General features: G+C 44.2%; 1 protein-coding gene across 6 annotated transcripts in view; it reads right to left on the bottom strand.

Annotated features, from left to right (window-relative positions):
* dlg4b (discs, large homolog 4b (Drosophila)) overlaps positions 1–18,326 on the bottom strand; it is a 126,543-nt gene that overhangs the window by 62,777 nt on the left and 45,440 nt on the right. Inside the window, exon 1 of one of the 6 annotated variants that reach the window (XM_035410693.1) lies at positions 4,691–4,960. The exons of 4 other annotated variants lie outside the window; for them this stretch is intronic. Coding sequence is in view for 1 of the 2 variants with exons in the window: in XM_035410690.1 (XP_035266581.1) it covers positions 3,689–3,805 (117 nt within the window). In the remaining variant the exon portion in view is untranslated. Of the gene's footprint in view, positions 1–3,688; positions 4,089–4,690; positions 4,961–18,326 lie in introns of those variants that run through there. One more of the 6 variants, XM_035410690.1, reaches the window with a different exon arrangement.

Here is an 18,326-nt window from a genome sequence, read left to right on the forward strand (position 1 = left end):
GGGGGTGACAGGAAAAATAAGCTGAGTGTGCAAAGACGAGGCCTGGCGTGAGGCGGACTGATGGAGAGCGTTCTCACTGGGCTTACTGGAGAGTTGAGAGGGAAACTCAAGCCACCGGCCCTGGTGGGGGGTGGAGGGGGCGATCCAGGTCCCGGGTGGCAAGGCAAGGGAAGAGCTCGCCACAAGACCCGCTCTCGCATTACTGCGGAGCTTCGCAGGCATTCGGACAGTTACATTATTTATCAGCTCAGCAGCCATCCTAGGGCCACTTGCTTCAGATTCTGCTCGTCCATATATAGGCCACTACAGCTGGAGTTCTACTAAAGGTGGACTCCCTGGCTGGAGGGGTTCAGAGGCAGAGTCCCGTCCCAGTACGTACACATCCCTGAACATCAGGCCCTCAGTCCCGCCTGCAGCGCCACACCGGCTGCAGCAGGGCCCGCTGCTGCCCCTGCCACGCACACCCTCCGCTCTTCTTCTGCTGCCAGACGAGTCTGAGCTGCTCAGATCATTTAGCGGCTGGATGGTGAAGTCAAAGGCCTCCCCTCTCAGGGACCTGAGCAGCTGCTAAAAGCAGACAGCCGGCGGAATCTGCCCAGACCCTCCATCTTTGAACCTCAAGTCAACTTGGTCCTGATGGCAACATATGTACGGACATTAATAACAGCGCTGTATTTCAAACCCAAACCCTCGGATGTACAAAGCTTCTATCTCAATGTCACACTGTCTGTTTTTCTTCTCCCTCGCCCTCTCCCTCTTTCTCCCCACTCTCTCTCTCTCTCTCGTTCTCTTTCTGTTTTTCTGTGCACCTGAACCAAACTGAAACTCATTCTCCGTGCTGATCTTTCATCAAAAAGACATTATGGGACAGTCTGCGTTAAAAATGATTCCTCAAAGCTCATGACAGAAAACACTGAAGGTCTCAAATTGCATCACTGAGGTGCTTACTCATGAGTTGCTGAATCACACAGACACACACACACACACACACAGGTTCAGCAGTCTCCCCAAAATCCAGACAATAAGGGGTTCAGCCTCTCTGAGTCATCTCAGAGACTTGGAAAACTGTGCCCACCAACTCTTCCTCGGATATTCAGTTGCACAAATGTCAAGCTTACGTGCCATTAAATTAATTCAAGCTTCTTCCCTCCACAAAATCCAAGATGATCGCCAACCCAGAGAGCCTAAGCTTGTCCAGTTTCCCATAAAAGCACAAAGAGAATGCATTTTAACATCGTAAAGGTCTTGCACATTTGTGTCATCCAGAAACATGAGTCTCATGAGCTGGAGCCTTTGTCTCGACTTCAGCACAAACAGACACTGACTGCGGCCACAGATTCTGTCCAACCGCGCTTGCCCGTTTCCCCTGCCTTGGGGCTGCCTCCTGTCCATAGAGCTCTAATGAGCACCATCTCAGCGGCCATGCGGTCCTCTGCCCCATGCGCTGATCATTAGCGGGATGACAGACAACACACTCCAACAAACACGCAGGGTACAGTGTGTCTCACACACACACGCACACACACTCCTCGCTCCGCTACGAAGCCTCGCCCACAAACTACAGAGACTCCAACGAATGCACTGCAATCTGTATTTGCGAGATTGCGCTCTGTGCAGAAACACAGAAATTATTCATACAGGATGGTAAAGTCGTTTACACTTGGGAACCATGGGAAATCTTGGCTTTCAATTGCTGAGGCAAAATCCTGTTGTGATATCTCAAATCTGGGATGGGGCATTTTATCAAGGCCCGGTGCTGAGTGGGCCAAGTCAGCTTTACGCAAAATCTCCATTAATGAATCCCCAGTGTGATTATGCTTCATTTTCCCAAATCTACCTTCAGGAGCCTTCAAAGGGAGAGTCAAAGCTGGCACCATCTCTGGTTTGAGGGGTCACTGGGTTCTTGTGGACTGCACACGTCCACATTTCTGGCAGGGGTAATGGATGGGGATATGGGGGAACGGGGACATGATATCCTGAATTTGGATTTGGTGCGTCCTCTTTCAATTGATTATTAATGCGATTACTGAGAATGCAGCTGAGACAAGTGCAGGTTTTATAACAGGCTTGTGATGAAATGAGGACAGCCTGCATTGTGCATTGTGCATAAAACCCTCTAGAAGCCAAACAAGACAGAAACACCACATTTCAAATGAAAATAACTCCTCATTTTTCCATTCGGAGATAAGAAAACTGCAAAGCTGCTCAAACTGCTTTGGTTTCATGCAGGATATACTGTATATATGATCCAAACATGCAAGTGCAAGCAAACACAATCAGCACACAAGGCTTATACGATGAAACACGCAGTCCATTGTAAGACAGCTTAGAGAATATTATTACTTTAGGCTTACTTCTTGAACTTGAAATTACCCATGTAACTGGGATGATTACTGAAAGGCCTCTGTTCAGCAGTTGATAAGATTTATGGCAGGCAGACATTACAGAAATGAGTGACTGGCTTATTATGTTATTAATAAGTGCTTCAATCCATAACAAGATATTTCCCATGTGATCCTTTCGATTACTGCTAGTCTCTGTGTGTTGCAGCTGATGTAAGGGCTAGGCACACAAAAAACGGCACAAAGCACACATTTCAGGACTGCAGCGGCGGTTTGGCACGCTGCTCTGGGCGCTCCAGTTTGTGTTTGTAAATGTACTACTGGGGACTACAAATCCACAGCCACGATGGAATCGCTCATTAATCAGATTATGCGTGCGGGCAATGTGAGCGATTCCTCTACAGTTCCAAATGTTCAATTATGACCATTGATTTTACCACATCATACTACTGTTTTCAGGGTAGTGTATGCTATAGCATACTTGCGTTAGGCTGACACTCTGACACCTTCTGAGCTTAACAAATAAGTTATGGCCTTGTCATGTATTGCCACGAATACTGATATTGTAAACTGAGCCAGTTACACAAAAAGAGAAAACCATGCGTCATTTCACAAAGTCCGATGGGATATTATATTCAGCAAGTTGGGGGAAACCGTCTGTGGAAAATACGACGCTTTTGCCTTTTGAACGGTAGGCTAATCAAAGTTAGCTTAATATTTAATGCAACTTCAATTTGAAAGGCTGTGTTTTATTTTAAGTAGGACGGCGTACGGAATGTTAGTTAAAACAAGAAGAAAACTTTTAAAGTGAACCGAAAATAACGCTTTCTGACAACATAGTGCAGTACAGTACACAGTGTGTAGCCTACCTTTGAGGCAGGGGGGTGGAGTCCTGTCAAAAGTTACACATAATTCTTCAATTCGTTCCACTAACCCAAATTGCTGTAACTGAGGGAAATTAATGTTAACTTGAAATGAAATCAAGCAACGTAGAGCCAAGGGGTGAGATAGCTGGTTTCTGAATGGAATAAACACATACGGCAGAAAACTAACCAGCCAACTGCGAACACATTTCTTCCAGTAAAACAAACAAACCCATAATATCATCGACACCAGCTGTGTAATAACCATAATGCAATCGTATACTCGCACACGAGTAAATTTCTCCCTTTAATGTTTAGCTCAGAGTTACACACGCTCCATGCGTCTTCTTCCTGTCATCTCTCGCTCTGTATACGTCCCGAGAACTCTCCGCATCTGTCATTATATGCCTTCACAACACTGATACTTCGCTCCTCCACTCATTTAAGAAAATACATGTAATCTCAGCGGCCAAACGAACTTACCTTGCAGCCGAACATAAGCGAGAGCGTCCGGTTACTACAGACGACCTTACACTGACACATCACTGGAGAGAAGCACTTTAAATTCCTTACAGGCGGAGACATCAGCGCAATGCCCATAGACCCAAACGACACCAGCCAGCCGCCAGTGCTTCGAACCCGTAGACTAAATGGATAGAATCGTAGCGGGGGGTTGAACTGGCGGAGATAGCAACTTGATGGAGTCTGAAATGACAAGTCTTATATCCCGGGACGGTAGACAGTAGTCCGGATTCTCGTGGCACTTAGCGTAGGCTACATGTATGCCCCAACAATGTCACACAGACTTCAATTCACTCGATTAAAAACAATTAAGGCAAACGTGCAAGTGTTCAATGTATGTACATCTGGAGAGAAAAGTGTTAATGCTTCTAATTGTATCGAGTGGCTCCCACTAGCAGCTCTCTCTCTCTCTCTCGCTCTCTCTCCATCTCTCTCTCTCGCTCTCTCTCCATCTCTCTCTCTCGCTCTCTCTCTCCATCTCTCTCTCTCTCCCTCCCTCCCTATTGATAACCAGCTGGGGAATTTCAAAACCAATAGAATATCAAACCAAGGACTAAACCGTAAACTACGGAGTACGAGCGCCGCCTTACTTCGAAGTGCTGTTGAAATGGGAGCTGAAAATATGTAGTAGAAGAGGAGTGCCACAAGGACATTTAGAGACACTGACAGGGCAATAAAAGAACCTAAAAACCTAGATGGGATAGAGCAGGAAGGAGAAGAGAGAGAAGGGCGTGGAGGAGAGATGGCGTGATAACAACCCCCACCCCCACCCCCACCCCACACCACCCCCAATGCTCTAACTGGGGTAATATTATCAGATGCATGGCGCCCTGAATGGTTCTGAAAAAAATATCGAATACATCGTAGGCTACATTGCTCTGAACACAAAATCACGTACGAACACAAGCGACCTACAGACTGACAGTACACACCACCTACATTAAACAATGAAAACACACTCACCACATCAACAAAACTTCTTCAAATATTACATTTTTTAAAATTGTTTTCCTTGTTCCAAGAGAATGAAGGTCGTTCGATCCAAAACCTGTTGTATTGATTCCAGCGGTTTCTGCGCTACTCAATTTAACTCACATTTATCCCATTTTGCCATGAATATGGCACGTTGTATATCCAAGTGGGTTTTAAATAACATAGCCTCTTTCTAACATATATGCAATAATGTTCGCTGCGTTTGTGTTGTTTCCGGCCTCTTACAGAATTAGACACTAAAAAGTAGTGCAAACTACACCCCCTGGCGACGTCCTAGAACATTTCCTAGTGAGAACTGTCCGTGGTTCTGAACTGCAAAGCAACGGCAACTCTTCCCTCCCCTGTTCAGCATAATAATAATAATAATAATAATTGCACACACAGACACACACACGACACACACACATGAAGGTGAACTCCCCAGCCTTATCTCATCTCGCTCACCCCCCCCCCCCCCAATTTATTTATTCTCTGAGTGCCTGGCACTAGACCAGCACTGTTCAATACCTACACCTGAGACCCAGCTCTCACTCCACAGTGTGGATCACACCTCTTAGGGAGAACGTGGGAGGGATGGAGGTAGAGGGAAGGCAAGACAAACAAATGCAGTCTCACGTGCATACTACAGTGGGGCCTCAAAGGGCCTCAATTTCATGATGTCTGCGATTCCTTATACTGAATAACAATGTCAGCGTCTCTGCTGACAAATATAAACACAAACTCGATGATAGAACTAGGAAGCTCACACGTCCCTGCCATCTGTTTTCCGACCCAACTACAAATACACAGAAACACAAGTACATTCATTCACACATTCATACCTCTCTTATAAAGTCTAAAAACACACAAGATAAAACACACACAGAAACACACACACCCACACAGCCCACACCCCATTGTCCTCTATAAGCTTGAGACGATCAGAGCATATGAGACAACAGGTCAAACTATCAGGATTTCAATCCCAGTCTAATTCATCCTCTTCAGTTCCAACTAGGAAAACAGAAACTGCAATAAAACTGGTCTGTCCTGTGGGACACATGTGTGAGGTCATCCGTAGCAGCAGGGAAGTAACCAATATTTCTACAGATGGTGAAACTCTTATAACAACAGCAATGTATACAGACTCAAATCAAACTGATGGTCCATTATAAAGACGTCTTCTTAGTTTCCAGGTCTGACAGAAAGCCATGAAGCTGGTCTTTGACACACAGTTCCACAGTCCACTAAAGTCATGGAACACATGAAGTGAAGTGTGAACAGACCTGAGGGGTGGGGGGGGGGGGGGGGAGGGGGGGGGGGGTTTTACAGCCCCTGTCTCATTGCATCGCACCTTAATTTAATGGATGGATGCATCCATTGTGCCTGATACCCCGACATCATTTATCAACAACTGATTCGGGGTCATCAGACCCAGAGTCACTACTGTTCACCTGACTGCCCATGACCGTCAGCCCTTCACCCGGGTGACTGCTCATTGTCTGACTGCTCTCTGATCGGCTGATGGAGAATGACCACCAGGGAGCATCTTCTTAAGGACGGCCCCGCATAAGAGTCTTTGGAGCTTTGATCGGGTGGATCTGACCATAACCATATAGGGGCGACATAGCTCAGGAGGTAAGAGCGGTTGTCTGGCAGTCGGAGGGTTGCCGGTTCGATCCCCCACCCTGGGCATGTCGGAGTATCCCTGAGCAAGACACCTAACCCCTAATTGCTCTGGTGAATGCGAGGCATCAATTGTAAAGCGCTTTGGATAAAAGCGCTATATAAATGCAGTCCATTTACCATAAATGCAGTCCATTTAACCTTGGGCAAGTGTGGCATCACAACCTACTTCCTGGGGCAGCAGTGAAATACGCTACCAACCAATGTACTGATGTGGAATTGATGAAAAGGCTTTGCTCTCTAAAGAAAAGAAAACCACTTTGATTAGCTGATATCAGAAGATCACTTCCAGCACATAACAGTGTCTATACCCATTGAGCGATTCATGAGGCCTCATTTGGCCCTTGTTAATAACCACTGAAACTGATAAAAAACTGAGATTATAACTGATTGCGAATCATACTGTGTTGCCGTGGTCTTGAATTACGTCTGCTCCATATCACCTGTGCTCTGAACAGGATGATTAGTGACAAGCTCGGGTGGAATGACACTGGAGCCTAGGGTTCAGCTTAAATGAACCAGGTTTACATCAGCAGACGCTCTTACAGACTCTTGATTCAGAGCTACATTCAGACAGACTCACTTGATTTAAATGCAAGAATGCAAAAGCAGTGACCCACCTGAGATTCAAAGGTATCAAATCTCAAAGGTACGGACTGACCATGAGGTCAAATCAGTTCAGACATGATTATGAGGCCATTAAATAACTCCCACATTATTGATAATTATGAGGAAAAACTGAAATTGTTGCATCATGCATCTATATGCGTATGTGCTTCAAATGGTACACGTTATGCACAAGTTATTTTCATCCATTTCATAATTTAAAAATCAGGTAAACAGAGCGAATTACAACAGCATAATTCAGGCTTCTTAAGGATTTCAGTTGGTCGCTCAGGAGACCCTGCTGTAGCGCGTCGTGTCCACACAGCGGAACTAGAGAGCCGAGCAGCTGAAACATTGTGTATTCATCTCAGGATTGACTGCGGCGTGGAGCTCCGCTCTGTGGGGTGACGTCAGCGTTAAGTGATACAACAGCCGATCGAGGGAGGCATGGAGAGAGGGCAGCGGGGGAGGCAGCTAGGGACGTGTTGTCCTCCTCCTTGTGTCCCAGATCGCTCTCCTCCGCTTACAACACAAGCACGGAGAGTTCATGTACCGTCACATTCATTCGGCGGCCACTGCTCTCACAAAGCTTGGATACTGTATAAATAAATCGTGATAGGCCATAGGCCTACACTGACTTATCGCAACTAAGTACTGAACTTTCGTTTAAAGTTTGAAACACATCTTATTATGCAGCGTAGAGACAAACGCAAATTCGAGCGCAGTGCATACAAGCGTGGCAACTGAGTAGGCAAAGCGAAGTAGCCGAACTCGAGGTAATCATTAACGATCAATATTGAAACTACATACATTCCGGCCAAGTTCTCAGATTCTAATAGCGTTTTTGGTGTCATATCCCGATGCAAAAAATCTGGTTAACTCACGGAGTGTAAAGCTTTAAGACAGCAGAAATGAAATACAGCAGGATTATTGCAGACATTCAATGTAATTATTGCAATACGGTACCATTATGGCGTGTCTTGTGATCAGTCTTCTGTGCTGTGTCACAGATGTGTAGCTGTAAACACGTCAAAGGGGGTATATGTCGTTTATTATTTCTTACTTAAAAAGAGATCTACACAGGCCAACTCAATTAACACCTAATGGTTAGCGGTTACAATGTTGCAGTGTAGTTGCAGTAACACGATATCACTGCTAGAACATTACATTATTTATTTACATAACTTCCGGTTTGCATGGCGCTTACAATCCATAAACATTTCACAACGTGTATTTACTGTAGGGCTACACCTTACATAACGAGCTTGTAATGTTTTAACCTCACAAAACTCTGTATGTTCAGTAAACACTAATTCTAACTAAAGTGTGCAGTAATCAGGAACCGGTACGTCATATAATTAAATTGACTGCGAAAAGACTTTCCATGTTGAAAAACTATACAAGTGAAATGCAGTATTGAAAGTAACCGGATTTCCCATTACCCTCTCGTACATTCAAGTGTCCTAATCAGTAAGGTGAGTCATCTTCGAAGTGAATAATATTATAAGAGCTGAGAATGTGCTGCACTTTACTTAGTGTTGTGACTATGGGTGGAATGCAAACTACAAATCAGTAACTTTAAATAATAACTACAGACCACTTTCTTGGTTGCTTAAACTCAGTGGTCACTGCATTCATAATCATGTACAAAACAACACTTCTGTTGAAATCACTCGAAAGACTTTACAGTTGACTGAATGTCACTCAATTTCTCCTGACATAGTTTCCTTTGTCATGTACATAATGTCTGCACAACACCAAGTTTCTATATTATAGGACAACATGTGGCATTCTTGCTTAACCAAAGTTTAGGGAAATAAAGCATTGAATAAGGAAAAGTATGGAGTGAATTAGACAGAGTGTAGTATTTAAGTAGAATTCTGATATCTCTTTTTTCATCGCTATGCCACTAAGCTTTAATCTTTGCTAAACATCTAAATTCCAGGTTTTCACCTATGTATATGCCCTTTACCTAAAAAAGAATGTGTCAGCGAGTAGCATGTCTGCAACTTGTGCAACTATGTGTAAACCAGTGTAAACACTTTTATATAAACACATACTCTCTCTCACACACACACACACACACACACACACACACACTTCACATATTGGAGGGGATCACCAATGCCGTTTACTCTGTCCGAGTCGACTGTCCTTTCTCTTGATAGACACGACAGTCCACGCCGGGGCCAGGGGGAGAGAGGAATGTCTTTCGCATTTCAATCGCGGCGTCACTTCGCTGTCCATCACTCCTTCCGCTCTCGCTCCCCGGCTGTCAGGAGTCAATGTCACTGCCAATGGCTACATCCGCTTCGACAGGCGACAGCATCACACACCCACATGCAGATATGCTCGCATAAATATGATTAATAAATATCCTGTGGCTAAATATATCCAGCTTCTCATTTGAAGGCAATGGGATGGGGGGGGGGGGGGGCTACTACAGTCACTGGATGAGAGGAGGAGAGAGGAGCTCGCAGTGAAGCATCCACGTACATGTCGGCACAAATTCCCAGGCCCACACACTCGCACATGGTCAAAACACCCACCGTCAACCGCGCATATACGCAAATGCAAATGGGAAAGTCACAAATTAGCATATCCCTCAATCTCACCTATATGTGGGTGTGCTCACTGAAATCCATTTGGACAAATAGACCCTGTTTGAAAATGCATATCACGGGAACAGAGAGCTACTGCACTCTACATATGATACAGCAACATTAGTGAATTTCTTCAGGATGGCCACGATATATAAGGGAAATATTACTTTATTAAATTTCATACAAATACTGCACATTTACAAATAACAAGAAGATAAAAAATGTGGCTTTACCAACATTCTCTTCTCAGAGCCTGTGGAACATCTTCACCATAATCTATAAAGTGGCCCTGTGCTACGCTATAAGATCTTAATTTAGGTAATTAAAAATGTAGGAGATATATTGATCAGCGCTGATGGAGAACATGAAACAAATGTCAATGATCCTAGAGCAGAGAATGCACAGGGGTACACAACCTTCAGCAGAGCCACATTCGAAAGGTAGAATCCTACGGAATAGGGGGAGTAACCAGGATTGCCTTCATGGCTTAATGAGTTACCAGGATTTCCCTCCCTATCGCCAGCATTAGTCAATGATAATGCACTATTCTAGCGGGAAAAATAGGGGTGGCACCTGGGGTGGCCAATCAAATTTCAAGCTACGCCATCCCTTAAAACATGGCTACAAGGAATTACACTTTTTTTCCTGCTTTTAAATCCATCCGGCAATCTGCAGTGATGACAAAGGCTTTCATAATTTCTGTTGCGGCAGGATTTTATTAAAACCATGATTAGATCGATGTAATGACTCTGCTGTTGAGTAATACTTACACACAGAAGCAAGCAGCCTCACTTTTCACAGACAATTTACAATTAATATATTTTCAGCCAAAAGTGACTTAAAAAGTGGATTTCACACGGTAACCAAACACAAGAGCTCAAAATACAGAAAGTTACCGTCATATAAGTGTCACTTGAGATGTGCCCCATGACATCATATAAGTGTCAAGTTGCACGTCTCAAGACAGACAAGATTAGCAGCTCAATGAGATCTCTAGCTGTTGAATGAGGTGTGCGTTGTTAGGGATGGAATGAAAGCCTACATGGGTGGTAGATCTCCAGGAAGAGGACTGGGCAGCCCTGTCTTAGACGCTTGCAGAAGACAGCCAGCAAATCTGCTTTCCCGACTGACTGCGGAAGGTCATTTCACCACCGGGGGAGGGGGGCAAGGAAGAGCCGGGGGCCGGGAGGGGGCGGGTGCCAGGTGCTGGGATAGATGGGACAGCCAGCTGGCCTGAGGATGCCGAACTGAGAAGTGTCACCGGAGTCTGCGGTGCAACCGCTGTCTGAAGACGGGGAGGGGCGGTGCCATTCACAGCCTGGCATGCCAGTGTGAGTGATTTCGGCTTAATGCAGACAGCCATCGGAAGCTACTGAAGGGTGATCAAAAGTACCACAAAACAACAGTTATCTTGAAGATTTAGCCCTCTAAGGCTGCAGCATATGCCCTAATATATGATTATTTTATATACTAATTCAGGTGTCTCTTTATCTTATAAAATTGTAATGTGTCACCATGTAATCAAATTGGAACATTTAACTTATTGTTGTCATGTATAATTCTACCATGGTAAATACACTGGCTATATCCTGTATTCATCAAGAATTCAGCAAAGTGATCACACAAGGAGAGGATGACTTAACAACTTTTATTGCATAAAGCTGAAAGCCGTAGCATCTGTCACAGAATCTTTGCAGAGCATTCGATTTCAAACACTTTAGAAATTAGGTGACAAATACTAGGGTGACCAGAAGATTAAATCAGGATAGCCCCACTTTACAAGCATTCGAGAGGAATCCAAGCCCTAAACCCTGCGCCTAAGAGCCATTTCCACCAAAAGCACAAGGCCAGGGTGACCACTGTCTACCTGCAAAGATACAATCTGAGTCAGGGCCATCCTCAAAGGAACCAAAGCGACTGTGAAACTACCAAAATGTGTGGGAAAAACACTAATTGTTCATCCATGATTCATATGACTGCAACACCAAAGGTTTTTGTAAAGCCAGCAGAGTTCAGTATGCCCCACGGTGGGGAAGCACAGAACACTATGCTGGTGGGAGACACCACATAATGAATTCTAAAAATCAGAAAACCAACAGTAATATCCTACCCTTTTCTCTAGTTTTCTCCGGTGTTAGCTACTAAAAATACTTCCACAGGCAAGCTCAAATAGGTTTATTACCCAGTTACCCAAAGTGTCAGCCATCAAATGACGGTGGCATCCACAGAGTCTTAATATTCCAGCAGGCACCGGCAGTGAAGCGAGCATGATCAGATGTGCGTGATCACAAACACTGCACCAGGTAACTGAGGCAGAGGGTCTGAATAATACAGCAAAGTAATTGGTTATTTCAAAAATGACAGTTTATATGACGGGAGAAAAATGCATTCTATCGGTGTAAAATTAACTCTGTCAGAGTTGGTTTACTGTGCAAGGTCTCGAGTCAGTGTTGTGCTGAGGCCAGGTAGACAAAAGGGAAGTGCTTCTTTCACTTTTCACCTTGATTTCACTCATTTTAGTGCACAGGTAATATTACTGCATAAATACCTGTGGAAAAGTGTTTTGAAAAAAGCAGATTCAAAGGCACAGAACTTCTCTATCTTTGGGCTTGTCTCCTACCCAGTACCTTCATATGTTTATACAGGTAATCCGTATGACCAAAAAGCATTCAGACAAATAAAGGTTAATAAAAGTCAAACACAATTTTGGCTTTGTTATATTTTCACAAGTGTTGCTTCCTGTGCCTACCCTGACCACACGACCCCGTTGAACATGTATTTCAGCCAAGATGGGCCATAAATGGGAGTGGAATTGCTTTCCAAATTGTCTTGCTTCCACTCCAACCTTAAGCCACGGAAAACAATCATATCAGGTTTGGACAGCTGTTTAACTAGAAAGATGTCCACACATTCCTGGCTTCAAGCTCTGCTAGCTGTACACCATAAGATCCTTTGAGAAGGGCACATTGCTGGATTTGTGACTGATCCGCATGGCTTAGAACATTAAAGGTTTTGTCATGAGAATTTTACATAGTCACTGTTATAATCCCAACCACACTAAAAAGCAACTCTCCTGCTGCAGATGAAAAGAAGTTGAAGCAATGAATCCAGATGAAGGCACATGTTCTGTGTGAAACACACTATAGTCTTACATGAGCGCTAGTGGCGATTGTGGTCAAGAGTCCTTACAGCTCAGCAGTGCCCCCTCTGGCCATCTAGGGGCCTGTGACTAGCCAGCATAGCCTTGCCAGTAGCGCAGTCCTTAGGTTCAATAACTACGCAGCAAGAAATATGAGCAGCTTATAAGAACAGTGTGGAAGAACCTGTCTGGCCTGCACAGAGCCCTGACCTCAAACCCATCCAACAGCTTTATGATCAATTGGAAAGCCAACTGCGAGCCAGTCCTAATTGCCCAATCAGTGCCCAAAATCACTAATGTTCTTCTGTCTGAATGGAAGCAAATCCCTACAACAATGTCCATCATCTCGTATATAGTAGGTTGTTATAGCTGCAAAGGGTGGACCAACTCCAAATTAATACCCATAATTTCGGATGACGTTGAATGTCAGGTGTCCACATAGTTTTGGCCATGCAGTGTAGATTACTGAGTCATCCACTAGGAACAGCCCTTCCTGCTGCACAATACTCCCTATTTTATATGGTAGATTAGGATCTGATTATAGCCAAAACTGGGGCACCAATATCTTTGGTTGTACATTTGTAGACAATTTACAGTTTGAATCATAGACACCAGCAATAACTGCATATAGAACTTTGCAGCTATACATACACATATCCATCCGTATCCATATCCTTTGACAACATATAATACTGGCCTACCGACCAATAGATCAACATCCGCAATCATTGATATTTATTTTCTGTTCAAATATATACCTGAAAAAATGAAGAAAATACATATACACACAAATCAATAATGCTGGTGCCGGGGGAAATGGGACTAAAGTCTGCTCACCGCAATTGCTTCTTCCGTTCTTTATTTTTCCCAATGGAGATGATCTACATGAGGCTACTGTATTAATATCAAGGTTCTTTTTTTATAGGTAGCATGCTTTAGTCATTTCGGATAACTGTTGGCATTCAGTTGGTGTTATTTTTCAAGCTATGTTGTTTGATACACTGCCAGTTGATACTTTCTGTGAGGTGTGCAAAGGTTGACTGATATAGGCTATTTTTTATGTGTACAATGTGTGCAATTGTAGGCGCACCTTTTTCTGCCAGGCATAGCAGGTAACCCACAAGTCTATTCATATAGTGAGCAACATAATGTTAGGAACAAAGACATATTTTTATCTTGATTTGGCTCCACAATTCACATGGTTAAAGTGCACGTTCTCAGCTTGTATTGCAGGGTATTTTATATACTTTGGTTTCACCATGTAGAAATTACAGCACTTTTCACACATGGCACCTCCATTTTAGGGCACCATAGTGTTTAGGAAATATTAATGTTATATAAATGGAAGTAGTCATGTTTAGTACTTTGTCGCAAATCCTTTGCATGTAATGACTGCGTGAAGTCTGTGAACCATAGTTACCACCAGAGTATCGTCTGTACAGTAGCCATCTTCAGCTTTAAGTTTTCACATCAGCATAATGAAAAGCATGTTCAACTGAATTGAGATTGGGTGACTGGCTTTGAATCAGTGTCTTGCTGTAGGATGAAGACCTGTCCAATGAGTTTGGAGGCATTTGAGCAGGTGAGATGCTTTCCTCTACACTTCAGAATTAATTCTACTGTTGGTATGAGTAGTTACATCATCAATAAAGACAAGTGAGCCAGAACACCAACTACCATGTTTCACAGATGGGGGGGGGGGGGGGGGGGGGGGGGGGGGGGGGGGGGGGGGGGGGGGGGGGGGGCAATCAAAAGCCTAAAATCAAGGCTAGATACTGAAAGTTCTCATATCTGCCCTAAGCAAGCAAATGAACACACCCGACAAATCAGAAACATCTGTGAAGCCATTTGTCCCAAACATTATGCCCTGAAATGGAGTGACTATGTATAAAACGTGCTGTAATTTCTAAATGGTGAAATCAAAATATATAAAAAGTATCCTTTAATAAAAGATGAAAATCTGAACTTTAACCACATGTGAATTGTTTGATTACAAGTCTAAAATTGTCGAGTACAGAGGCAAAAACAAAAAAAAAAAGGCCTTTGTCCCAAACATTATGGAGCTCACTGTATTGGTGCAGTCAAACACACTCGACATGTGGTTGTAAACGCTGATGTTCATGGTGAATAAACTATTTCTGGGAGCAGAAATCACAGTGCACAGAGGACTCCATGGCCATTTTTCAAATGTTCATGTAACTGGTGGTAAATACATATTTTTGCACTGACAGCGCAAGGTTCACTGTAACATTGAGTCATGCTAAATTAATCAAAGTGGGAACAGGAACTAATCCCGTGAAAAGAAGGTGCCCCATGATCCATCTGGCCCCAACCCCTTCCTAAAGTGGCAGCTTATCAGAGATAATTCTGTTTGAGTTATCCCTCACAAAGGTGAAATATGAACCCATTTTCCATTTAAAATTTGTATTCCCACTGGACACTGAGTCGTACTCTGCGGCCCTCCCAATGGGTTGGGAGGGGACAGATTAGGCAGCACCAATCGCAGGTCATCTGCTAGCGGGCCCTTAGTTCCTGCTGGTGCCCATGATGGCAGCCGTGGGAGAGCTACATCACTCCCAGAGACTGAAATCTTTTTAAGCACAGCTCTGGCAGAACACTGTAATGCCAATAATGTGGAACAGTTTTGTAGCCATCAGTATGCTTATTTACCCTTAGCTGTAGCCAGTAGATAAAGTTCTCACACCCATTCCAATTTGAGACCATGGAAAGAACTCAATATAGACACTACATACATCAAATATAATACACATCAACACATTTATTTCTGATTCTGAAATTATTGGGAGGAAAAAACTGCAGAATATCCAAAAAGCAGCATCAGCCTAAATTTCTTGCTCAGATTCAAGGGCAAAGCACACTGCTGTTTCATTGAATTCGACAGTAAATCATACATCTGAAGAAGCTATTCAAGATGCTGTTCAGGTAAATGTATCAACTATTTTAGTCCTATCTAGGCCATTTAGGGCCTGGAGGCATTTGTCCATTAATTCCAGCATAACAATAAGTGATCCTTGTTCAGAGAAGTGCAGAACAGGCTACTGTCCACTGCAGTCACACACCCACATGGGACACTAACCTGCACTACACAACATTGTATGGTATGACACTAACCGTGTACCGCACATACCGCGCTTTGACAGGAAAGAGAGCAGCGTTACCATGCCAACAGCTGAATGGAGTGAGGGGTGGAGGGGGCACGCTGTAGGATCGCTCCATTCCGTAGCAGGCTGATCCTCACCACGTCTTACCGCAGGGCACACGGATTGCCACAAGCCCACGTGTATTCATTTAGCTTTCATTTTCAGCAACGTCCACATTCAAGGAATGGTAAGGCAGTACAGGAAGGAAGGGGAAAAATAATGATAGTCAGCCAACGCGTTATTGGGCCCTTGAGGCTGTGGGCCGTGATTGGATTGGCTGCACAGCGTGAAACCATGAACTAGCAAAACACCAGCAACAAGAGCCTGGATTCGACTGCACATTAGAGAGGCCAGTGTTTCTGCACCGTCTGCACACGCTCCAGGTAAACACTAGCCAGGGCAGAAACCCGTCCCTCTGCCCACTTTCCAGTAAAATGGAAGACGTGGTCAAGGAGGTTCAAGATGAAGTGTGTCTATTTTCACACTGTGGACTTACAAATCAGGAAGTGTCGGTTCACAGCTGCTCTCCACAAATTTTTGCTTTCAGCTCCATTGCGCTACTTGCAAATAAATGGACAGTGGAAATTAAACCAAAAAGGAAATAGGGAAAGTGAAAGAACCTGCCTTATCTCCATCTTAGGAGGAGTTCACAGGTGCTGAGTGAGCCGAAGCACAGTCATTTACAGCACTCTCCTCTTTCTCACGCCAGCTGCCACGTAGGCAACTCACAATTACCGTTGGGCTGTTATTGCACCTTTTCAACAGGCTCATGAAATTGCACCAAATTGCAGCCCTAATTGAAGCTGGTTCACTATCTTTGTTGTGCTTCACCCAAGTGTGTGTTATAGATGATGACAGGGAAATTTGCCTATATTCTCTCTGCAACAATTACAGATTTTACTAAATGGAACGCCGTCTTATCTTATCTCGACTTGACGTGAAGGGAAGGGGAAGAATTCCACCACATGATACACGATGAACGGAAAGAGAGGTATCTGCCAATGGGTATGGATTATTGGCTCACTTAAGCAAGCGAAGCAAATGGAAAGGGAATGAGAGGAGTGATGGGCTCACAGGTAAGATTTCCGCAGACTCCATTTCAAAGGTACAAGCCCCAGCTTAAATCAACAACAAACAAAATGATTTACAGAGAACAATGACTTCAGAGGAACAAAGGACACAACGCTCCCCCACTTGAACAAGTGGCTGTCCATCACAGGTCTGTAGTCCTGAAGCCAGCACATTGTTCCAGCTACGCAACGGTGTGGGCCAAGCAGAGATGCAGTAGGCACGCCGCCATCTTTGAAGGCTTTGATCGGACTGCGCTGGGGATGGAGCCCATTCAGTGTCAAAGAGGACAGTTCCAAACCCTTTGAGACAGAAGAGCTCAGCGGAGCGGCATACTGATACTAGGGTTGGGTACCGAAACCCGGTACAGCTACGGCACAGGTTCCCACATGACCGGTCCCAACCGGACCGAATCGAATCACAGATTTCAGCGCCTCATTTCGGCGACACAAGATTTCACTAGCTAACGTTACTACGTTACTGGCTGTCGACTCAGTTAGTGACAGCAGGTGCCGTTAGCACGCTAGCCAACGTTAAACAAGGTCAAAATGCCAAAAGAAAAATGGTATAAATGAATTTAAATAATTTATAATTTAATTTACGATTTCTTTGCCTTTGCAATAAACAAAGACGCTCAGTAATGTCATTGTTTGCTCTTTATTTTTAAAGAAGGTATCAGTTCAGGCACCATTTTGAATGGCACCGGTATCTTTTTAAAAGTATCATTTTGGCACCAGTGTAAGGCTAAACCTAAATGATACCGATCCACCCCTAGCTGGTACTGCACAGTCTGGGCCTAACAGAGCCAGGAACCACATCTACCACCACAGCTAGATGCTCCACCGCCCTGCCAAGGCTTTTTTTCCTCCAGTTCCTTTAACATTCAGGCTTTTCTATTATTCTCAGGTTTGAAATCAGCAATTCCACTGTGACTTCACATCATCGCTATGCCACCCGTACCTGCACAGAGAGCAGTTCATCGGAATCAACTACACTCCTCCAGCACAACAAAAACACCGGGTGTTACGGCATACTCCTGGAGTGCTAGCACCAACTGTACGAGTCGCTGGAGGTTCCTTAGGTAGCAGTAACCTGAGGAACCCTGGCAGGTTCAAGCCCAACCTTCCCCAGGGGGTCTATGACCGGCCACTGCAGATACATGGTCATAGCACCACTACTGACATAGCCCAGAGTCACATAACCAAAGTCAAGGCTATAGGGCTCATCTTGTTTTGGAGATAAGCGTATTTACTCACTAATCCATTGAGAGCCCTATATTTGTAAATCCTTCAAGACTGTTTGAGGGAGCATTGGCTCATTTAACTGCTACTAGACTGTCCTCTTTGATTGTTAAAAGAATACAG

Source organism: Anguilla anguilla, chromosome 3 (genome assembly GCF_013347855.1).
Source record: "Anguilla anguilla isolate fAngAng1 chromosome 3, fAngAng1.pri, whole genome shotgun sequence".
In the NCBI taxonomy this organism is placed as follows: domain Eukaryota; kingdom Metazoa; phylum Chordata; class Actinopteri; order Anguilliformes; family Anguillidae; genus Anguilla; species Anguilla anguilla.